General features: G+C 44.2%; 2 protein-coding genes across 5 annotated transcripts in view; one reads left to right on the top strand and one right to left on the bottom strand.

The window, feature by feature from the left end:
- LOC113450227 (uncharacterized) overlaps positions 1-22,524 on the bottom strand; it is a 30,140-nt gene extending 7,616 nt beyond the window's left edge. The window contains exons 1-7 of one of the 3 annotated variants that reach the window (XM_087927973.1): positions 21,757-22,524; positions 13,495-13,575; positions 11,073-11,273; positions 8,835-8,857; positions 7,413-7,528; positions 6,403-6,453; positions 3,121-3,209 (exon numbers count right to left, since the gene is read on the bottom strand). In XM_087927973.1, the coding sequence (XP_087784099.1) occupies positions 3,121-3,209; positions 6,403-6,453; positions 7,413-7,528; positions 8,835-8,857; positions 11,073-11,273; positions 13,495-13,533 (519 nt within the window). In that variant the 5' untranslated portion in view covers positions 13,534-13,575; positions 21,757-22,524. Of the gene's footprint in view, positions 1-3,120; positions 3,210-6,402; positions 6,454-7,412; positions 7,529-8,834; positions 8,858-11,072; positions 11,274-13,494; positions 13,576-14,167; positions 14,190-21,756 lie in introns of those variants that run through there. The other 2 variants (XM_087927975.1, XM_087927974.1) reach the window with 2 other exon arrangements.
- The window catches only part of LOC113450224 (uncharacterized), a 160,044-nt gene that overhangs the window by 32,374 nt on the left and 103,091 nt on the right, over positions 1-24,579 (top strand). The window contains exon 4 of one of the 2 annotated variants that reach the window (XR_015742450.1): positions 4,246-4,468. The exons of the other annotated variant lie outside the window; for it this stretch is intronic. The gene's annotated coding sequence lies outside the window, so the exon portion shown is untranslated. Of the gene's footprint in view, positions 1-4,245; positions 4,469-24,579 lie in introns of those variants that run through there. 2 annotated transcript variants of the gene reach the window in all.

Here is a 24,579-nt window from a genome sequence, read left to right as displayed (position 1 = left end):
AAGAGCTTTATAGCTCCCGCTGCCTTAAGAAAGCTCAAAACATTCTCAAAGATCCATCTCATCCTGGGAACCCTTTTTTTGAACTATTACCATCTGGCAGACGGGACAGGAGAATAAAAACAAGGACAAACAGGCTGAAAAAGAGCTTCTATCCCAGGGCAGTTGCTCTGTTGAATTCTACTGCATTGTGCAATATTAATGCAATATCAGGGATTTTCAATTCAACTGCACAGAATGTGAAGGATGTACATTTTTGTTTTATTTTTTATGTATACTGTACACTGAAGATGGCATTTAATTTCGTTGTACCAGGTGCAATAACAATGAAGTAAACTAACTCAACCACTGCAGTGATTCCCTTAACAACTGTGGCAAAAAAAGGTAAAATGGAGCAAAACTCACTTAACAACTGTCTTGTTTAGCAACAGACATTTTGGGCTCAATTGTGGTCATAAGCTGAGGACTACCTGTATTGGGATCTTCCAAAACTCAAGACTCAAGCATCTGCAAGATCCCTTGTTTTTCTTTTCACAACTGATAACTATAAAACAATTGTATTTCTTTCAAAATACAGCATTCTTTTCCGTCACAAAACACTGCTAAGATATCGACCGTTATTATCTGGACTCCAAAATCAGTGTCGTATTATTGATTCTTCTTGGGGAGGGAGAATCTTTTTCCACAGGGGTTAATTCTTCTAGAACAGGGTTTCTTATGACTTTTTTTTTCCTCTCGGGACCCTTCCTCCATTTTAGAACATTATGGAGAATTCCAAAAGAGCTTTTGTTTGTAAGGCTATTGCATTGTATTAAAACTTAGAATTGACACATTCACTGCCACGACTGCTTCTTGGGATTACTTGATGGGATTATAATACATATCTATTTCTTACAAACAATTCCAAAAATACGAGTTCCAGGTATACTCATAAGAAAAGAAACAGACATCTTGCCATCTCCAAAACTAAAATTATATTTATTATACTTACTAAGTATTGTCAGCCTCTGCTGACATCGGCAGAGGATTAAACTACCATTAGAGAGATCTATGCCTTTATATATCATTAATCAAGTTAGCCCTTGCACATGTAATAGGCCCTTCCAACTGCCTCCCACCTGTGGTTAACTTTGTTGTTTTTGCCTCAGTTGATAGATAGATAGATAGATAGATAGATAGATAGATAGATAGATAGATAGATAGAAAGAAATATAGATAGATAGATAGATAGATAGATAGATAGATAGATAGATAGATAGATAGATAGATAGATATAGGAAGATAGATAGATAGAAATATAGATAGAAAGATAGATAGATAGATAGATAGAAAGATAGATAGATAGATAGATAGATAGAAAGATAGAAGGATAGATGGATAGATAGATAGATAGATAGATAGAAATATAGATAGCTAGATAGAAAGATAGATAGATAGATAGATAGATAGATAGATAGATAGATAGATAGGCAGGCAGGCAGGCAGGCAGGCAGGCAGGCAGGCAAATACAGGAAGTCCTCGAGTTACAACCACAACTGACCCCCAAATTTATGTTGCTAAGCCAAAAATTTTCAGACTTTTCTTGCCTCAGCTGTTAAGTGAATCACTGAGGTTGTTAAGTTAATCACACGGTTGTTAAGTGAACCTGGCTGCCCCACTGACTCTGCTTGTGAGAAGGTTGCAAAAGCTGATCACGTGACCCTGGGACACTGCAACTGTCATAAGTATGAGTTAGCTGCCAAGCATCCAAATTCTTTTTTTAAAAGGTTTTTTTAATTTATTTTATCAACAAACATTGACAAATACAAACATAAAACATAAAACAAAACCATCTTTCCATTCCATCCAAATTCGGATCATGTGACCCTGGGGAGGGTGCAACAGTCCTGTGGGCGTTAAGTCACTTTTTTCATTCAGCGCCGTTGTAACTTCGAGCGGTCACGAAATTGAATCGAAACAAACCTTTATTGTCAACGCGCAACATGTGTACCATGAAATTGAATGAGCCTCCCTTGGTGCAGCCCCTCCCAAAACACAAAATATAATAAATGAAAGAAATAGAAATCCCTAAACCCAAATAAGTAATAACTAACACACATTCCCATACACCTATATGTGTTGTGGTCCGCCAGCAGCCTACGGAGATGGCAGCAGAGTTGGACAGTGGGGAGGAATAAGGGCCAGTCCTGGAGTCTGGGGAGGACTTGGATGAGGGTCCTGCGTCCGATACAGAGATGGGGCCAGGGCCATCTGGGAGTTATGTGCTGACTCCGGAGCCTGAAGAATCTGGCAGCAGCGAGGCAGAGGAACAAGGGGAGCCTGTTCCCAGTGCGCGCATGTGCAGAGCTGCCAGAAGGCAAGAGCAGTTAAGACAAAAGGGGCAACTCGGGAGTAAGGCTTGGAGGTGATTGGCCCCTCCCATAAGACATAAAGGAGGAACAAAGGGACGGAAACCTTTGCAGGAAGCAACTTTGTTCGTACTTGTCGGTTTGAAACCTGAAGCTCTGTGTTGAATTGGTGCTCCGGTTGGCCTTGTATAACTAATTGGAAATTTAGCCGTTGGCAGCATTTCAAGGAAGATAAAGAAAGGTGAGTGCTTCTCAGACTTATCCTGAAGGACTTTGGCAGGCTTCCATGGGATTATTTACAAACTGTTGGAGACTCATTACGGGCTGTGAATGACTAAAATTCACAGCCGTTGAAATACAGAAAAAAGGGTTTTGGGACTAACGTGTTTGGTTAGTGTCTCAATAAGCCTTGGTCAGAACAATATGTAACATTATATTATATTACCCCGGTATGAACATGCTGCACGTTGCACTGGCCCTGCAAGTCTATCATATTAAACCTAATTGTGGTGTTATATTGCATTCAGAAGTCTGACAGCCCACATATAAAAGCTATTTTTCAGCCTATTTGTTCGGCTGGCTGTGCTTCTATATCTCCTACCCGATGGTAGGAAAGTAAAGAAGTGTTGACCTAAATGAATTGTTGTGAGTCAAAGACCACCTGTAATTTTGATTTTGCACAACCCTGAGAAAGTCACCCCTCTAGAAGATCTGCCAGCCACCCCAATATTCCTTCTTCGCAATCCTCCCCTTTCTCACCTGGAATGTCCCTCACCTGAGCCTGCTGGGTCAAAGCCAGGTCCCTTCCAGTCCTTCTGCAGGATTGGAGAAAGCGGAAGTACCCTGTGGATTTTTTTTGGGCTCCTGAGGGAAAAGCAGAAAATATTCTTCAGAAATTCGGGCCATTTATCTGTCAGTTCACTCGTCGACTCATCCATCCAGGAGCATCCCATTGCAACGCAGGGATAGGAAAGACCCCCACCACCAAAAAGGTCAGAAACTCTCAAATTTTGGGGGGGTGGGGCTGGGGTAAAGTATTAACAATCACAAAAAAAAACAGCCCAGGCGAAAAAGAATGATATAACGGGAAATGAACGCAGGGGTGAGCTTCAAAATTTTTAGCAACGGGGTTCTCTGCACGGTTGCTGGGTGGACGTGGTCATGGTGGACATGGTCTAGTCGTCCTCCTGCATCACCGGGAGGGGGGCGTTTTTGCCCTCCCCTGGGTGCGGAGGCTTTGCTCGCACCTCCGGACGGGAAAAAAAGAACCTCCCTGGGCTCCGGAGGTCGGAAATGGGCCCATTTCCGGCCTTCCCAAACTTCCGGGAGGCCCGTTTTTCACCCTCCCCAAACCTCTGTGTGCACCCTTCACTTACCTGAACCCAAAACAGGCCGCGTGGGGACTCCTGGGAGGGACGGGGTGGGGTGGGCGGGGACAGCCGGGAGTGGGATTTGGGGGTTCTCTGAACTGCAACAGAATCTTAACTGGGGCTCTTCCTAAACCCCTGTGAACCCCCAGTAGCCCAGTCCTGAGTGAAAGTACCACCCTCAATATTCCACCTAAACCAGTATTTCTCAACCTAGCTGTTTTTAAGATGGGTGGACTTCAACTCCCAGAATTCCCCAGCCAGCTGGCTGGGGAATTCTGGGAGTTGAAGTCCACCCGTCTTGAAGTTGCCAAGATTGAAAAACAAGGATCTAAACAAAATTTCACAACTTTTATTTTTCATTACCCTCTGGTTGAAATGTACCCTTTCATTTGAGTAAGGTATGTAGGCAATGAAGAGGTTAAGGGCTTCCGGTCTCCCCCACAAAAAGTTAACTTCAATAAATCTCATTGTCTAGAATTATTACACATTAAAAAGGGTATTGTTTTCTTACGGAATTAATTGATTCACAGATCCCTTAAAACAGTGGCCCCCAACCTTTTTTGTGCCACGGCCTGGTACTGGCATCACAAAATGATCCGCGGCCCGGTACCAGCATCAGCACGCATGACAAGGCAAGGCGAGCCGAGCGACCGGCCAGCCAGCCATCCCCCGCTTTTCCCCACCACCTTCAACTCCTCCTTTGTACCTTTGTCGATGGGCTTCGCTTCGGGATGGCTTCAGGACGGTCGCTTGGCTTGCCTTACCTTGGGTGCTGAAAGAATCCTTGCGCCTTAGTTTAGTTCGAAGCCCCTCCCTTCTATGAAACTAAGGCGCGAGAATTCCTTCAGGACCCAAACGCCACTTTCCAACCGGAAAAGCTCACCCGGAAGCACTTTCTCATCAAACAAGATGGTGGCATCCAGCAAACCGGCGGCCCGGTAGGAAATGTTCCACGGACCAGTGCCGGTCCACAGACCGGTGGTTGGGGACCCCTGCCTTAAAACACATACTTCCAATATTTAAATACGTTGGTAACTGGATTTGAGCAGAATTGGTCTCCTTTCTAACACAATGTATACCTTGTCGTCTAGAATTATTACACTTAATACATGGTTTTGTGCAGGCCTCAGTGTGCACATGTATATCACCTCTCCTGTGGGAGCTGCTTTGGTTGCCGATTTGTTTCCGGGTACAATTCAAAGTGCTGGTTGTCACCTTTAAAGCCCTTCATGGCTTGGGACTGGGTTATCTGAGGGACTGTCTCTTGCCGTCACATCTCCCCAACCTACCAGAGCGGGGAGGCAATGTCATGCCGCTGTTGGAGTCTGAATCCGAGGAGAAAGACAAACAGATGACCGGGAGTGGGAGTGTGGCTCCATTGGTTGTGGAGGAAACTAGGGAAGGGCCAAGTCCGGCTGGGCAGAGCAGGGGAGAGGGGTAGATGAAGGGAATCAGGGCCCTTTCCTTCCCCGTAAGCCACGCAACCCACGTTGCTCTCTTCTCCGTTCCTCCCTGGGTGCCCTAGGATGAAGAGAGGGTGGGCCTGGGTCTTCCTCTCAATTCCCTCTCCCTTGTTCTACCTCTACCCTGCTCTGCCCAGCCAGTTTCCTCTACAGCCAATGTCAGCTTTTCGTCTTCCTCCTCGGATTCAGACTCTGACGGTGGCATGATAGGCAGGGAATGTTCCGGGTCGCATCCCCGAAGGAGATACACCTGGTGGGACCCAGAAGAAGGGTCTTGTCCGTGGTGGCTTCCTCTCTCTGGTACATCATCCCCTCAGAGATTAGAATGGCCTCCACTCTAACACTCTTCCGGAAAGTGCTGAAGACCTGGTTCTGCCAGCGGGCCAAGGGAACGAAGAGGGGGATGAAGCCCATTAAGTGGCTCATGTGATCTGTTGCCGCCGGGGGAGGGTGTGTGTCTGTGTTATTTTATTATATTATGATATTATTCTCTTTTATTAGTTTTATTCTTTTATATATGAGGTTTTAATATTCCTGTAAGCCGCCTTGAGTGGCCATGTGCAAACAGGCGGCAATATACACTTCCTAAAATAAATAAATAAATACAATATCTGTGCATTTTACTTTATGCCTTTTAAATAGATTTCCTCTGAGGAGGGGGCCTCACATTTCAGCAGATTCTCCAGACGATTCCTGGCACAGAAACAGCCATAGCAATAAGCACTTAGACTTATATACCGCTTTACAGTGCTTCACAGCCCTCTCTAAGCGGTTTACAGAGTCAGCCTCTTGTCCCCAACAATCCGGGTCCTCATTTTACCCACCTTGGAAGGAAGGATGGAAGCCTGAGTCAACTTGAGCCTGGTGAGATTTGAAGTGCCAACTGCAGGCAGCCGGCAGGCAGCAGAAGTAGCCTGCAGTATTGCATTCTAACCACTGCGCCACCATGGCTCTTATAAAGAAAGGTCTATAAATGCTCCATTGAAGCCAAGCTGTATCTGGAATAGCATAAGTAATTTCAGGTTCTAGAAGGGTTTGATTACCCCAAAAGAAAGAGATGGCTCTGAAATATCCAGCCTTGAACATTTTGGGTGCGTGTGTGGGGGATTTTTCTCGAACTCTTCACCTGGCACTTTTCATGTTCTGACTTAGTTATAGCAGCACAACCAAGACAAGAAAGAAAAATATATTTTTTAAAAGTAGTTTAATATACTGTAGTTTTACCTGGTAAAACATATTCATCTGCCTCTTCCTCCATTTCCAGCTTCAGCAATTCTGAAAGGGGAGAAAGATAAGAGGAGAGAAATAAGAACCGTGGCCCTCCATTTTAAGCCCACCAGGGATTATAGGTAATCCTTGACTTACAACAGTTCATTTAGTGACCGTCCATGCAGCAACCGGGCAGAGAACCCGTTGCTAAAATTTTTGAAGCCCACCCCTGGGCGGACAACTACTCATCTTTCGGCTGGACGGACTTGTTAGCCTGCAAGAAAAACTTTCTGTCGGCGCTGCCGGTATTCCTAATAAAGGAATCTTTTGATTTTACCTCAGAGGGTTTGTGGTATTTGGGGATCAGGGACAGAACAGGCTTAGATGAGGGAAGTAGACCTAATCCTGTCTGCAGCTTCAATGGCTGAGGGGGGAACCAAAACCTGGGTCTCCCCACTCTTACTCCAACCCCCTTCCTCTCTCCCCAACCCTGAATTTTGGACTGAAAGGGTGGGGCTAGCCCCCAATTTCTCCCGGGGTTTCTGTGGCTGCGAAGGGACCCAACCAGGATCTTTTTGCTCCGAGACTTGTGATGGCCAACCTATGACATGCATCCCACAGGTGGCACACAGAGCCATTTGTGTTGGCACGCGAACGGCAGGCAAACTTACCTCACTGTGCATGCGCGCGCCTCTCAGCTGATTTTTGGCCTGTTTGAGGCCTTTCTCGGCCTCCCAGAGGCTCGAGGAAAGCCTTTGCAGGCCGAAAAATAGGCCAGTTTTGTCACTTCCTGTATTTCCAGAGACAAAACAGGCCTATTTTTCGGCCTGCAAAGGCTTTTCTCAAGCCTCTGGGAGGCCGAAAAAGGCCTCAAACAGGCCGAAAATCCGCTGGGAGACGCAGTGCAGGTAAGGGGGCAGCGACGGTGGTGGGGGGAATTGCGCGCGTAATTTTGGGCACTGGAGCCCCAAAAGGTTAGCCACCACTCTCCTAGACCAACATCTCCATTGACGGTCTGAACTCACCTTTAAATGTACATAAAACTTCTCTTAGTTCAATCCTCTTTCTCAAAAAGCGGTTGAACCTGCACTCCACCTCCATGAAGTCTCTCTGACATTTAGAAAATACCTCATTCTTCCTGCTGATTAAAAAGGGGGGGGAAAAGGGGGGGGGGAGAAATAAGAGCCTTTTCGGATTTAAACAACGGTCTTTATACCCGATTTCAATCTAGGACCGATTTCCTAGTTGTCATTTCTTGTCTATTTTGATACTTTCTCTTGTCATAAGCTGAAATCAGCCCTCCTATACAGGTGGTACTCAACTTACAACCTCAACAGAGTCCCAAACTTCTTGTTCTGACATAGGTTTCCCAAGATCATGAAGATCTTCCTCCTCGTCCCAATAAAACCCCTTTTATTTAGGTTATACAGGGAATTCCTCTCCAGGAGGAAGAGTCCCGGCAAACAGTCTTTCATAAGATTTCACAACTACAGACCTTTTAGCAGGCTTGGAGAGTTGCCAGGCTGTTATCTTCCAAATGCCATGCTGTAGCAGCAATTACTTGGCAAGAAGTCAGGAACAGATTTTCACTCTAATGAATTAAACTAATTGTCTCCTGCAAACACCACTCCCCTTTCGCTCCTCTTTATTCCCTATGGGAGAGGCCATTCATTGTCTACCTGAGCCTTTACTCCTGAGTCGACCTTTGTTCTTTAACTGTTCCCTTCTCCTGGCAGCTCTGCACATGAGCACATTGGGAACAGGCTCCAGCTGCTCTTCTGCCTCACTGATCTCCAATTCCGAAGGCAGCTGATAACTGTCGGACGGCCCTGGCCCCATCTCTGCCCTGACTCAGGGCACTCGTCTGAGCCTTCCTCAGACTCCAGGACTGGCCCATGTTCCTCCCCAACTGGGATGACCCGGAGTGTAACACAAACGTAACAAAATCCAAAACGTAAATAAATGTCCTTTAATGCCTCCAATTTGGCCCCACTGTCAAACTATTTACAAAGTCTGCATTACTATTACTATAAATCTTCTCATCACCCATCCCCCCTCCCACTTGTGACTGTATGACTGTAACTTTGTCACTTGTATCCTTACGATTTATACTGACTGTTTCCTAGTATGATTTGATTGCTTATTGTACCCTATAACTATTATTAAGTGTTGTACCTTATGATTCTTGACTCATAATGAATGTATCTTTTCTTTTATGTACACTGAGAGCATTCGCACCAAGAGAAATGATTTGTGTGTCTAATCACACTTGGCCAATAAAGAATTCTATTCTATTTCTATTTCTATTTCTATTTCTATTTCTATTTCTATTCCATTCCATTCCATTCCATTCAATGAATACAACCCACTGACACAATTATATAAACATTAATGTACATTTAAAGTGACAATAAAATTAGTTCTAAATTCTAATTATATAAACATACCCTTTGGTTGCCCTTCTGAGATTCTGCAGCAAAAAGAAAGGAAGGAAGGAAGAAAACAGAAAGAAAAATGTATCAGGCATGATAAGACTTCTGGGAATAATTCAGATTCTTTTCTTCTGTAACCGTTTCCTCATAAAAAAATTACTAAACAGCATTAATCATTTTCCTCTTTAAGTGCAAGTGAACACTTGATGCAAACATAGAAATGGTTTTAATTAAAGTGACCACAGATGCAGCGTGATTAGTTATTCACATCATTAATGAATTAAATCCAATAATTTTCAAAATATTTTCCCGACAATGTTCCACTCAACTCATTTTGATTAGTAGACATATACAGGTAGTCCTCGACTTACGACCACAATAGGGCCTTACCACCTCTCTTGCCACAGTTGTTCAGTGAATCACTGCAGTTGTTAAGTGAGTGTCAACTCATAAAACATTCCTATGCCTGTTTTAGTAGTTGCCATAGGGAAGGGGGGGAGGGGAGGAAGGAAATCGGAAGAGCAGTTTGAAAGCGAAAGTACATTCCAACTCTTATCTTTAAAAGACTTCAAATAAAATACCAGAGTTTGTGCCCACGAATATATTTCATTGGAGAACGTGAATGATGACACCCAGCCCGTGAGCGTCCTCAATTGGAGAATCTGGGTTTATGAGACAAAACAGTCACTAAATGAAGGTGTTAACTCATAAAATATTTCTGTGGTCTGTTTAGAGTTGCCAACAGAAAGGGAGGGAGAAGCCGTGGGTAGCTTGCAATCCATAAATGTTTTCAAAGATAGTTTCTAAGTGATCGAGGTTTCTGCCATGCAAAAATCTAACTGGAGAGCATGATTGATGACTCTTGGCTATGGATGTGTCCCATTGGAGAATATGAACTATGATGTACCCAGGGGGAGTGGGGAAACAGGGTCACAGGCTGTAAATTACGTATGCCAGAGTTGGCTTCCTACGGGGCAGTGCCAGTATGTTGCCTCTAATGAATCTTTTGAAGTTTGGCTTGAGAATCACGATTTAATTAGAGAGATTGTTGGAATCCTGACAGTGAGTAACATAGTTAAGTGAACCTGGCTTCCCCATTGACTTTGCTGGTCTGAAGGTTGCACAAGGGGCAACCGTCATAAATATGAGTCAATGGCCAAGCGTTTGAATTTTGATCACGTGACCATCGGGATGCTGCAACGGTCATAAGTGTGAAAAAATGGTCGTAAGTCATTTTTTTCGCTGCTGTTGTAACTTCGAACGGCCACTAAATGAACTGTTTGTAAGTCGAGGACTGCCTGTCAGCTTGACTCTACTTTAGGTCTCTGAAGTCAGACATAGTTGGCTAAATGCTGTCTCTTAAGGATTATTTTGAAGGAGCCATTTTTATAAGCAGCCCAGAGGTGCTTAACTTACAACCCTTCTGTCAGGGCTCCGGTAGTTACCTCCATTTAAATCATGAGTCTCTAGCCAGATTTTCAAACATAAAGATTTATTAGGAGTAAACATGCCGGCGCTGCCTGAATGTAGCCGACTCTGAGACACATCATTCACTCTCACTCTTGACCTGGTTTCCCCCCACTTCCTAGGTACATCATAATTCATATTCTCCAATGGGACACATCCATAGCCCAGAGTCATCAATCATGCTCTCCAGTTAGAATTTTGCACGGGAAAAACTTCTGTCACCTAGAAACTATTCTTGAAAACATTTATGGAATGCAAGCCGTCACTGCTTCCCCCTCCCTTTCTGTTGGCAACTCTAAAAGACCACAGAAATATTTTATGAGTTAACACCTTCATTTAGCGACCGTTTTGAAGTTACAACAGCACTGAAAAGAGGGACTTATGACCATTTTTCACACTTATGACCGCTGCGGCATCGTAGTCACATGACCATACTTTGGACACTTTGCACCTGGTTCACATTTATGACGGTCGAAGGGTCCCGCACGGTCGTGCGATCCGTTTCTGCGACCCTCTGACAAGCAAAGCTAACGGCGAAGCCGGATTCCCTGAGCCGCTGTGTGACTCACTTCACCACTGCAGCGATTCGTTTAACAACAGTGGCAGGAAAAGGTCGTAAAATGGAGCAAAACTCAGCTGAACAACTGTCTCGCTTAGCCAAAGAAATGTTGAACTCAACTGCCCGTATACATTGAGAAGCAGCAGGTGGCTCTTTCCAAGTCAAAATCCAAGAAGGCCAAAAAAAAAATCACATTTCATTTTGGGAAGCGGGTTTTAATTGACCACCTTTGACAAAGGCTCCTTTTCTCCTTTCCTCCGGCTGGCTCTGCCACGGTCATTTCTGGAAAGGTGCTTGTCTCGCCTGGTGATGATGTCCTTCTCTAGTTCTTCCAACTGCCTTAACAAGAGCTCTTCTTGATCTCGGAGAAACCTTTGTAGCTCTTTCCATTCCCAGACAATATTCTCCCGCTCCGATTCCGTTTTTCTCTGCAAGGGCAAAATGGCAGAACAATGTGTTACCCTATTCCAGTCATGGCGAAACTTTTTGTTGTGGTGTGCCGAAAGCATGCGCGTGTCGGCACCCACAATGCAATGGTGCCCTGCCACCCCCGTGCAACCTTGCCCCCTTACCTGCACTGCACATGCCTCCCAGATGATTTTCGGCCCGTGTAAGGCCATTTTGGCCCTCCTGGAGGCTTGAGGGAAGCTTCTGCAGCCTCGGGAGGCTGAAAAACAGGCCTTCCGGAAATACCGGAAGTGCCTGTTTTCAGCCTCTGGAGCCTGGGGGAGGCCGTTTTCGCCCTTCTGGAGGCTGGAGGGAAGGTTCTGCAGAAGAAAATGGGCCCTTCTGGTATTTCCAGAAGGACCATTTTTCAGCCTCCTGAGGTTGCAAAGGCTTCCCTCCACCCTCTGGGAGGACAAAAACAGCCTCAAACAGGCCGAAAATCAGTTGGGAGTCACGTGCATGCGCAGGGCGGGTTAAGTTTGGCTGGGGCCTGCGTGACCGCACAAATGACTCCGCGTGCTGCCTGTGACAAACGTGCCATAGGTTCGCCATCACGGCCCTATTCCAACATCTAAAAAGGCTGGTCCGGATTCAAAATCTTAGCCAGGCTTCCTAGGCCAAGGAAGGGAGATAAAATAAGTTGAGGGGCTGAGCCCACCTTAGCGAAGGTGAGCGCTCATTTAAAGGGGGTAAAAACACAAATCATGATCGTGTGAACATGGGATGCTTCAAAATGCTGAGCATTCAAAATGTGGTCAACCAATTCGGTGGGCAACCAATTAAACAGGAGCCAAGAGTGTGCAGCCACCGCCAAAAAAGCTAATGCAATTCTAAGTTGCATTAACAGAGGTATACAATCGAGATCAAGTGAGGTACTAATACCACTCTATAAAGCCTTAGCAAGACCACACCTAGAGTACTGCATCCAGTTTTGGTCACCACACTATAAAAAAGATGTTGAGACTCTCGAAAGAATGCAGAGAAGAGCAACCAGGATGTTTAGGGGACTGGAGAGTAAAACCTATGATGGTTACAGAAACTGGATATTGCTAGTCTAGTGAAAAGAAGGACCAGGGGAGACATGATAGCAGTCTTCCAATATTTGAGGAGGGGGTCAACCTATTTTCCAAAGCACCTGAAGGCCACCTGAAGGAATACTGGATGGAAACTGAGAGATTCAACCTGGAAATAAGGAGGAATTTTCTGACAGTGAAAGCAATCAACTGATGGAAGAGAAGATGCCTTCAGAAGTTGTGGTAGCTTCATCATTGGAAGCTTTCAAGAAGAGACTGGACGGCCATCTGCCAGAAATGGTGTAGGCAGAGTCTCCTGCTTGGGCGGTGGGGGTTGACTAGATGACCTACAAGGACCCTTCCAACTCTGTTATTCTGTTCTGGTCACGTGACCAGGCTGTGGAGCTATAAGAACTTTGGAACTGGGTTGTAAGTAACTTTTCAGGTGTGGGGAGAGGCGGCGGGTTCTGCTGTAATTTCAAATGGTTGCTAAGCAACCAGTCATAAGCCAAAGATTACCTCAATAGAGCTATGTAAACAAAGGTGTATAACACACACTGAATTTGGGCCTAACAAAGGTGGCACGGAATCAATTGGAGTTGTAGTTGTAGTGGTTGTAGGCAGATGCTAGATTTCTGCCTTCACAGGTTCCAAAACTTTTCTGGGTTTGATTCTGAAATGCTGAAGCCCCCTCCGACAAGGGCCTTATATCAGAAGAAGGGCCAACTGATACCGGGTAAATCCCCGACTTACAACCCTTCGTTTAGTGATTATTCAAAAAATATTTTTGTAAACGAAGACCCGTCTTTCTAACAAATCTGCAGGCTTGATGTACAATTTAAGGGAAACCAACTCAATTATAACATTATTGCATCCTAAATATTTGGTTGTCTGTTCTGAGGCCTACACTGGATAGAACACACAATGTTGATGCTTTTATTTGTATCTTGGAAAAACCACCTAGATTTGACCAGCCACTTGCAGTTACGGACAGTGCAGCTCTCCTGGCACCTCCAGAGCCCATCTTTTGAACTCAGCTCTTGCAGGATCTCCAAGTTGCTTTTTGTCCACCTGGTAGCAAATTTTGGACCAAGAGGCACTTCGCAAGGGTAGCCTTGCAAACAAGAAGGTTGTAAAAATTCAAAGAAAAAAAAGATCGAAACTCACACACGGCTACAATAGATCTTACCAGCAAATCCTCACTTTTCCATAGATAAGGGAGTTTCATGTCTCCGCTCTTTTTTCACATTATCTTGCAGCACTCGAGTATCTAGGATGAAATGCCAAAAAGGTTAAAAAGATGTTTTGCACACTCCCAACTGAATGAGGGGACTGGAGACTAAAACATATGAAGAACGGTTAGGGGAACTTCAGGCATGATATTCCCCTCTGAAAAAAAATATATATCTGAAAAGTAGCCAGGGGTGCAGGGGTTGCCTAAGCACCCGCTAAGCATCCGATCAGCTCCCCGCCCTGACCTCAACTAACCCCCCCCCTTTCTCTCTTTCCTCTCCCCCCCCAGGTCTTCCCCAGAGGTCCCCTCCCTGCACGGAAGCCTCAGCTGGTGCTTTTGGGCTCTTCCTCGCCCCCCGACCTGCATGAGATCCTCCGAGCTGTGGGCTAAAGGCGGCAGGGCTCCTCTGGGCTGATGGCGCAGGCACCTGGTGGGGTGGAGAGGCAGGAGAAGAGACCCGGGGCGTGACGTGGGTCCACTTTCCTCCCCACGGAGAACTTTTTTTGCATCCAGCACGGGTAATTGGGCGAGAGGCAGGCAGCTCTATAACCCCAAAGGCAGCTCTCGCCTGGCATCAGTGCGCGGGCACGCCCCCACACACAAAACACCCACTAAACACACAGCTCACTATCCCCACAGCGCGAGAATAACAGGAATAATAGTCTTCTTCTGCCCCCCACTCCACCCGCCACTAGTCTTGAGGTTGCGACTTGTGTCCCCGCTCCTTGGCTCGGTTTTTCCTGCAACTGACTTTCCGCCTCACACTTTTTTGAAAGAGCGACAGCGGCCCAGGGAGTCGTTGAAGCGCGCCCCGTTGGGGGGTGTGGGGGTAGGGGGAAGAGAGAAAGACGTATTATTACATGAGCCTTTTAAACTTGTGAGAATGGGCTTCCCGGGCAAAAAAACATTTATTGACATCTGGGTGCCCAGGAATCATTTGCAAAACCGCTTCGCCTTCACCGGTCCTCTTTGCAAAGCGCCGCCGCGGCTCTTCCCTTTTTTGCCTTTCCCTTCCCGAGGCAACGCGGGACTGGAGCCGCGTCGGGCAGCAGCAACCCGACTCAGGGAGCCTCCGAGGGGAAGGGAAGGAGGAGAAGAAAGGGGGGGGCTGATTCCCCCCCAAAATCAGAATTCCTATTTTAATCGGAAGAATATCATGTCTGAAAACTGGGCTTGGCCAGTCTAGTGAAGAGAAGGACCAGGGGAGACAGGATAGCGGTCCTCCAGTATTTGAGGGGCTGCCACAGAGGGGAGGAAGGGGTCAAGCTATTTTCTAAAGTACCCGAAGGGCAGACAAGAAATAATGGATGGAAACTGAACAAGGAGAGATTCGACCTGGAAATAAGGAGAAACTTTCTGACAGAACAATCAACCAGTGGAATAGCTTTGCCCTTGGAAGTTGTGGGAACGTCATAATTTGAGACCTTCAAAAAGAGATTGGACTGCCATTTGTCAGAAATGGTGTAGGGTCTCCTGCTTGGGGGGGTTGGACTAGATGACCTCCAAGGTTCCTTCCAACTCTGATTATCTGTTAATTATCTTCTTAAAAAAAACTATTTTAAAAGGAAACCCTGAATCTTCTGAAAAATTAAATATGAAGCTGCAGAATCCTTAATCAGTATGTATAGAACATATTAAAATGTCCAGGTTTTGTTCGTTGGTGAGGATAATATCCCTAACTCAACAAGCCATCTTGGGTTTGAAAACTGTGTTTTGTTTTGTTGCTGGCAGCTAATATGCAATGTGTTCCAGCAAACTATTTTTGTTTTGCCATGTCCCTGTAACAGAATAACAGAGTTGGGAGGGACCTTAGAGATCTTCTAGTCCAACCCCCTGCACAGGCAGAAAACCCTATATCATTCCAGACAAATGGCTGTCCAATCTCTTCTTAAAATCTTCCACTGATGAAGCGTCCACAAGTTCTGAAGGCAAGTCGTTGCACTGAGCGATTCTAACTTCAGGACATTTCTCCTTATTTCTACATTGCTTCTTTTCTTGATTCGTTTCCATCCATTGGGTTTTGTCCTGTCTTCAGGTACTTTGGAGCAGTGGGTGCCAAGCAGTGGGCCGGTGCTTTTTCAGGAGGCAACTGGACTTTCCTGTTTTTTTCTTTTGAAGGCGTTTCGCTTCTTATCCAAGAAGCTTCTTCCGCTCTGACTTGATAGTGGGGAATGGAAGGATTTATACTCAGGGTTGGGCTGCAAAAATTTTAGCAACCGGTTCTCTGCCCAGTTCCTGGGTGGGCATGGCTATGGTGGGTGTGGCTTAATCACCTCCTGCACCATGTTAGCGGGGGATGTCTTCATCCTCCCTTGGCTCCGGAGGCTTTCCTCGAATGTCTGGGAGGCTGAAAATGGCCTCCCCGGCTTCCGGAGGCCCTCTGGAGGCTGGAAACAGACCCATTTCTGCCCTTCCGGGACTTCCAGGAGGCCCATTTTTCGCCCTCCCTGGGCTACAGAGGCTTTCTTCAAGCCTCTGGGAGGGCGAAAACGGCCTCCCCAGGCTCGAGGCCCTCTGGAGGCTGGAAACAGGCCCATTTCCAGTCTCCCAGAGCCTCTGGGAGGCCTGTTTTTCGCCCTCCCCAAGCCTCCGTGCAGGCCCTGTACTTACCTGGCATCCAAAATGGGCCACGTGGAGACTCCTGGGAAGCGGGATGGAGTAGGCGTGGCCAGCCAGGGGTCGGATTTACCGGTTCGCCAAACCAGTAATTAAAAAGGATAAAATTAGCTACCTGTTTGCCTGAACCGGGACAAACCAGTAGCAGCCCACCCGTTTATACTCCTTGCAGACAGCTGGTAATTTGCACCCTTTGAGAGGATCCTTGAAGCACTTGGAGGTTTACCTGTGTCTTCAGGGTCACCTGAGTGGTGCAAACGGTTCCTGTAGTCTGTAATTTTTCCTCAGGAAATCCATTCCTACTCCCACACCATTCAAAGGGTGTTCATCCCAAATTGTATAGCTAAACGTCTGTGGAGTATAGAGCCGTTGTGGCGAACCTGTGCCACAGGTGGCACGCAGAGCCATTTGTGCTGGCACACAAGCTGCAGGCAAACTTACCTCACTGCGCATGCGCGCACCTTCCAGCTGATTTTTGCTCTGTTTGAAGCCTTTTTTAGCTCCCAGAGGCTTGAGGAAAGCCTTGGCGGGCTGAAAAATAGGCCCGTTTGGTCACTTCCTGTATTTCCAGAAATACCAAAAGTGACAAAACAGGCCCGTTTTTGGGCCTGCAAAGGCTGCAGAAGCTTTCCTCAAGCCTCTGGGAGGCCAAAAAAGGCCTCAAATGAGCTGAAAATCAACTGGGAGGTGCAGTGCGGGTAAGGGGGTGGCGGGGGAGAGATTGCACACGCATGTGCAGGGGACATGGGTGTGTGTGTCCACATTGCCTTCTAGGTGCTGGCACACAAGCGCTCGCACACAATTTTTGCCACAGGAGCCCAGAAACGTTAGGCACTACTGGTATAGAGAATATAAATCCTTCCATTCCCCACTATCCTGTCAGAGTTGAAGAAGGAAGAGAAGCGAAATGTCTTCAAAGGAAAACAAAAAACAAGAAAGTCCAGTTGCCTCCTGAAAAAGCACCTTTGAGTACCTACCGATCGATTTAAATAGGGGCCGCAGCTCATTCCTTCTGCTCTGGTGCCTTAGATAATACACTCCCTAGCTATTTTGCTTGAAGAATGGAAAACACAGACAACCGAGTGGCGATTTGGCCTCCCTTAAAAAAGTGGGTTTAGGATTTTACATTTGGAAGTTTCCCAAGGAATCTCATGAAGCTACTCCACCCCCGGCAGCCCAATTTTTGTTTTCTCCACTGGATCACTTTTCCCCCTCAGAGTCACAGTGCTATGAAATCTCCTGTAGAGGAGATGAAGTTATGGAGATCAAGAGCCGTAAAATGCCAGAGGTGAAGTTGAGAAGTTCAAGAAAAGGCAAATAACCACTGTTTGAAAAAACAAACAAAAAAAAACCCAAAGTAAATCTATACAAGTCTCAGGATAATCTTGCAGGATCCAATCTGAGTTGGTTATCCGGACCAAAAGTTTATTCTTCCAAGCTTTGGGAATTGTTCTGGAGCACATCATGAGGGAACTTCGGTCTTTCCAGAATATGTACACTTTCTGCACATTGTATTTATATAATTCCTGGTTGTGTGTAGCTTTCAGTTATCGATTAGGGTATAAAACAACGGTGATAATAGTCCAATGCACACATTCTGGAGAGGGAGAGGGAGAGACGGAGAGGGAGGGAGAAAGAGAGAGAAATTCTCCAATGTTGGGCTCCAGCATGAACCCGAAAGCGTGGAAGAATAAACCTTTGGTGACCGATTCAGATTAGATCTTGCAGAAAAAAAGAAAGCGGGATTAGTTTATCCACATTTAATAGGGATTCTTCTTATGTCCTTAAATCACCAAATAGACGAGGTCCTGGCTTTTTCTTTTATAAATGTTGCCTCAGAAAGCTGGGTGCGCACCTGGCATGCCACGCCCAGTGAAACACACACCAAGGTAGTGATTGCAAAGAGTTTATCCTGTGCGGAAAAAGGACACCAAGGGATCGATCCCTATAGGCCTAGTGCCAAAGCCATTCCTTTAACAATACAGCTTTTATAGTTAATTCTCCGTAAGCCCACCTTAAACCAACCCCCTCTAGGGCATCCTATGACCTTATCCATGTTGCCCGAGTTCAGCCACTGTTACTTAGCTAGGATCAGCAATACAGGTAGTCTTCGAAATACAACCACAATCAAGCCCAACACTTCTATTGCTAAGTGAGATTTGTTACTTATTGCCAAGCGAGTCTTGCCCCGTTTTACGGCCTTTCTTGCCACAGTTGTTAAGTGAGTCACTGCAATTGTTGAGTTAGTTAAGTGAATCCGGCTTCCAACCTGCCAATTCCAATTACTACCAACCTGCCTTCCACTGAGGAACTATATACTCCACGAGTCAAAAAGAGGGCTGTGAAAATATTTACAGACCCCTCACATCCCGGACATAAACTGTTTCAACTCCTTCCCTCAAAACGACACTATAGAGCATTGCACACCAGAACAACTAGACACAAGGATAGTTTTTTCCCAAACACCATCATTCAGCTAAACAACTAACTCCCAAAACACTGTCAAATTACTTAGTAATACTGTATTATTATTCTCATCCTTCCTGTAATTTTGTCGCTTGTATCCTTACGATTTATGTTGACCGTTTCTTAATATGATTTGATTGCTTAGTGTACCCTATGACTAGTATTAAATGTTGTACCTTATGATTCTTGACGAATCTATCTTTTATTTTATGTACACTGAGAGCATTTGCACCAAGACAAATTCCTTGTGTGTCCAATCACACTTGGCCAATAAAGAATTCTTTCTTTCTTTCTTTCTTTCTTTCTTTCTTTCTTTCTTTCTTTCTTTCTTTCTTTCTTTCTTTCTTTCTTTCTTTCTTTCTTTCTTTCTTTCTTTCTTTCTTTCTTTCTTTCCATGTTCTTTGCATGTCAGAAGATGACTGCAAGACATGGGAACTGTCGTAAATATGAGTCAGTTGCCAAACGTCTGAATTTAGATCATGCGACCCTGAGGATGCTGCAATGCAATGGTCACAAGTGTGAAAAATGATCATAAGTCACATTTTTCACTGCTATTGTAACTTTCAAACGGCCACTAAATAAACTAAGTCGAGGACTACCGATATCTAGCATCAATCAGCACATTTGTCCCAGGAACAATTAGCATATTATACCATATTTAGTACATTGTCCCCAAGTTCCTCTCTTCCTCAACTGTTGCACTGTCCTATGGTATGTTCAGGGTTCCACTTGAACAAGCATTTTTGATCACTTTTGCTTTGGGAAGCATTCTTGATCATTCCTGCATGCTAGCACATTACTAAGTATCAAGACCTAAATTCTAAATTTTAACTTCTCCCCTTTACATAGAGGCTCTACAAATAATTATAAGCTTTCCCATTCCTATTTAACAAAAAACCAAAACAAAACACCACCTATATTAAACAAACAAATATTCCAGGTGTGGGGGTTTCTATCTAATATTCAAATCGACACAATCATAATATGTACAAATGTTTTTATTTTATAAAAGAGCAGTCAATAGGTTAGGCTAAACATTATATTTATCTTCAAATCTCTCTGTTAACCATCTGTTATTGTACTTAACACGTAGAAAGTCCACAAATGGCTTCCAGATTCTTATAAAATTGTCTAGTTTTATTATTTCTCTCCCTTTTTTTCAGCATCCAGCCAGCGTAGGTTCTATTTATTTAATCTTAAATTTGTTTGATACTTGATACTCAATTTTTCCTTTTTTTTTGTACACCAATTTGTTTCTTCATTGTTAGTGATGGATGTATATTAAACAAATATTCCAGGTGTGGGGGTTTCTACTTAATACTCAAATGACCCAAGATCTAATCATAATATATACAAATATCTTTTTTTTTAAAAACAGTCAATAAGTTAGGCTAAACACTTTATCTTCAAATCCCTCTGTTAACCATCTGTTATTGTACTTAACACGTAGAAAGTCCACAAACGGCTTCTAGACTCTTATAAAATTGTCTGGTTTTATTGTTTTTCTCCCTTTTTTTCAGCATCCAGCCAGGGTGGATTCTATATATTTAATCTTAAATTTGTCTGATACTTGATATTACATTTTTCTTTTTCTGTACTCCAATTTGTTTCTTTTTCGTTGTTAGTGATGGATGTATTTTTTTGTTTTATTTTTTATGATAAACAAAATAAATACATTTAATACATTTTAACGTGTTAATATAAAGATATTAGAGGAGGGGGCTTTTAGTTCTTCCTTCACAAACACTGAAAATATTTGGCAACCAAATCTTCCTTTTCCTTCTGTTCCCAGGAGATTGCTGTTGTTGCTCTGACTGGATGCCTCCAGATCAGTCTTGTCAATCTTGATGCAAGAATTGCATCAGGAGCTAGAACAGCTGACAAAGGTTTTCCCCTGCTGGGAAATAAGTCTTACCAATAATTCGCATTTCAGTTATCACTCCGATTGATGATCCATTTCTCCTTTGTTTTAATGGCGTCAACTTATTTTGATGAGGGTTAGATGATTTCTATAAAGGACTCTAGAAATGCTGTTATAGCATAGAAATTGTTATTACTCTGCAACAGATTCTGGGCTATAATAAAATAAGATCCCTTTATGGAAATCATCTAATTTTTCCCTCTTTTCATAACTGCTAAATTATAATAGCAAATGCACAAAATATTTGCCAGAGAGATGGCTAATACATTTTCACACGTTTTGTGGAAGAAGGAAAAGTGGAGAACAATTTAAAAAAATATTTAGAGGAAAGAAAAAAACCCGCAATTAGAGTAGAAATTATGTATAGCTGTTAGCATTTTGTAAAACATTGCTTCGGTATAATGAAGATATTCTTGCACTATTAATCTGATTAATACACATGGGCTACAGCAGGAATTATCATAGTTTATTGCATAAACCACAACCAGCTACACGTACACAGTTCACTAAACTTAACTTAAAATGATGGACTAGTACAATATATGAACAGAACAGAATAGAATTCTTTATTGGCCAAGTGTGATTGGACAGACAAGGAATTTGTCTTGGTGCAAATGCTCTCAGTGTACATAAAAGAAAAGATACATTTGTCAAGAATCACAAGGTACAACACTTAATGATAGTCATAGGGTACAATAAGCAATCAAATCATACTAGGAAACAGTCAATACAAACAATATAAATATGAACTGACCTGTAATATAAAAAGACTTGGACTGTGCTTTCTTTAACAGAAATACCATTCAATCTCCTTTTCTGTTTGTTTGGTAAAACCAATTTAGCCACAAATATATTTATGTAAAACACAAAGAGCTTTTTCCTTGGCAAGCAATCAACTCTCAACTCTACAACCTGAGGATATCCATCCCCAGGAGACAGCCCCGTTTATCAGACCAAGAGCCATCTTAAGGACTGCAAACTTTAAAAAATAAAAATAAAAAAAGAGGGATCATGCTTTGATTCCCATCCTTCGAATTAAAAAGCAAGATATCTTTCTAAGAGCCGTTCAAATGCTCAAATTGCATCACCTTCAATTTTCTGATCAGGAATGATTCTTGAAATAATGCTGCAACCCTGTTTAGGGGGAGCCATAGCCCGTGAAAAGAAAAGAAAAGAAAAAAAAAGAGGCGAGGCTTCAAAAAGAAAGGAAATACCTTTTTGGGGTTCCTTCCGTCCACGATGGGATGCAGCAGCAGCAAAAGCCGTTGCTCGCTTTCACAATGGAAACAAGTAACTGGCAGCAAACACCGGGTGCAATTTGCAAACTCCTTGCGAAACTGGCGTGCATCCTAGCAGAGGCACCATAGAGGAGTGGGAGACAGAGAGGACCAAACAATAATGTGTGTGGTTTTTTTTATTCCGCCACCTGGAGGCCGGAGGGAAAGCTCAACCGATATCCCAAATGTGCTTTTTTTTCAAGAGGCAATTGGACTTTCTGGGTTTTTTATTTTCCGTTGAAGACGTTTCGCTTCTCATCCAAGATGAACTCTGACTAGATGGTGGGGAATGGAAGGATTTATACTCCCTGCAGACAGCTGGTCGTTTGCATCCTTTTAGGGGGTCATTTAAGGCCATCTGCAGGTTTATCTGTGTCTCCAGAGTCACCTGAGTTGTGCAAATGGGTGTGGTGCTTTAGAATAGAGTAGAATGGAATAGAATAGAATAGAATAGAATAGAATAGAAATAGGAAGTTGAAAGAGTCCAAACACAGGCAGGCAAGCTGACTCAGTCTTTACAGAGTTAATCCTTTATACTGATAATGTCCTTGGCATTCTAACACACTCTGCCTTCCAAGTCCGAAAAGATAACACGAAAAATAACTCACTAAAGATTCCAAAGCAGACCACAAGAAACAGTCACAACAAAACCTGGAAGAGAAGTAAAACTTTATCCCGTACAAAGTTTCCGGAGAAAACACACCCACTTTTATCCCCTGTGGGGTGTGTCTCAATGACTCAGATCACTCTCTGACCCTCCCACACCTCCTACGTTGCAGCTCACATTTCTTCCTACAACGCTGCCTAGGATCAAGCCAACATTCGTCTACGTGACTCCCTGTCAGGGGCTGCTCCGATATGCCCTCCTCCTCCTGATTAATCTCAGGCTGTTCCTCTCGGTTGTCTGCTGAAACCTGAGGCATTATCAGGGAGGAAGGCATTGCCAGAGAGGAAGGTCCTGGGGAGGAAGGCATTCCCAATTCCTCTTCCTCCTCCTCTTCCTCTAACAGCACAGGCTCGGGAATCGGAGCCACAACACGAAGTTATCACCCACCCCTCTCCTAAAAAAATGAAATATTCTAGGAAATATTAAAAAGTCAAAATTTCCCCCCCCCAAAAAAGAGTAGAAACTCAGAAACAGAAACCCCCACACCTTCGCTAATGGGCATGACTCTGGCCTAGGCCAGCCTATTTTACATAACAAAGATCTCCAGGTAGAACTGTAATAGGAATTGCCCAAAGCCCTTTCATTACATCAACATCCAGCAAGGCTCAACCAAGCCTGGGACTCAGGACAGCCTACAGAGTTGCCCCTGCATGGCCCCATGGGAGTCTCACCACCAATCAGAATCCAAGCTCAAATTCAAATCTCAACAGAGGGTATAAAACCAGGTATTTTCAGCACCTCAGCCCTTCCTTCTTTGGAGCTCCAAGCCACGTGGTCCTGTCCGCCATTAAACCATCTTTCCAAACAGCCTCCATGTTTCCAATGTTTTTTTCCCCACTTGGAACTGAACCCAGAAGGATAATTCTTCCAACAATAGAATAGAATAGAGTAGAGTAGAGTAGAGTAGAGTAGAGGAATAGGAATAGGAATAGGAATAGGAATAGGAATAGGAATAGGAATAGGATAACAGAGTTGGAAGGAACCTTAAAGGTCTTATAGTCCAACCCCCTGCCCAGGCAGGCAACCCTGCACAACATCAGACAAATGGTTGTCCAATCTCTTCTTTAAAAATCCCAGTGTTGGAGCATCCACAACTTCTGGAGGCAAGTTGTTCCACTGATTCATTGTCCTTACTATCAGGAAATTTCCTCTTTAGTTCTAAGTTGCTTCTCTCTTTGATTAGTTTCCACCCGTGGCTTCTTGTCCTGCCCTTTTTTGGAACTGCTGAAAGGACCATGTTGTGGATTGGAGGTAGACGATGCCGCAGTATCCCTCCCGGTCCGTAGAGAGAAGTCTGTTCGGTTTTGACACAGATGGCCTCTTCGACCCCTCTTTCAAACCAGCGGTCCTCTCCATCCAAAATGTGGACTTTGCTGCTTTCAAAAGAATGACCCCTGCCTTTTAAAGGCATGAAAAACTCAAGTACTCATGGATGCTCTAAACAGGTAGTCCTCGACTTGTAACAGTTCATTCACTAACCATTCAAAGTTACAACGGCACTGAAAAAAGCGACTTATGACCATTTTTCACATTTTACAACCATTCTAGCATCCCGGTGGTCTGGTGATCGAAATTCAGACGCTTGGCAACTGGTTCGTATTTATGACGGTTGCTGTATCCCAGGGTCACGTGATTAGCTTTTCTGTCCTTCTGACAAGCAGACAACAGATAATCAGAGTTGGAAGGGATCTTGTAGGTCATTTAGTCTAGTTCTACAGAGGAATTATTGAGTCTGAAATCTGCACCTCTATAACTGTCTGGTTTGGCTCTGCAACCCAACAGGACAGACACAGACTTCAGAGGATAATTAGAACCTCAGAAAAAACAATTACTACCAACCTCCCTTCCATTGAGGACCTGTATACGGCATGAGTCAAAAAGAGGGCTGTGAAAATATTTACAGACCCCTCACATCCCGGACATAAACTGTTTCAACTCCTTCCCTCAAAACGACGCTATAGAACACTGCACACCAGAACAACTAGACACAAGGACAGTTTTTTCCCCAAATGCCATCACTCCGCTAAACAAATAATTCCCTCAACACTGTCCAACTATTTACAAAGTCTGCACTACTTCTATTAATCTTCTCA

This window comes from Pseudonaja textilis, chromosome 2 (assembly GCF_049901715.1).
Source record: "Pseudonaja textilis isolate UNSWEBS1 chromosome 2, rPseTex1.2, whole genome shotgun sequence".
Classification (NCBI taxonomy): domain Eukaryota; kingdom Metazoa; phylum Chordata; class Lepidosauria; order Squamata; family Elapidae; genus Pseudonaja; species Pseudonaja textilis.
This window is presented reverse-complemented; position numbering and strand designations above follow the sequence as displayed.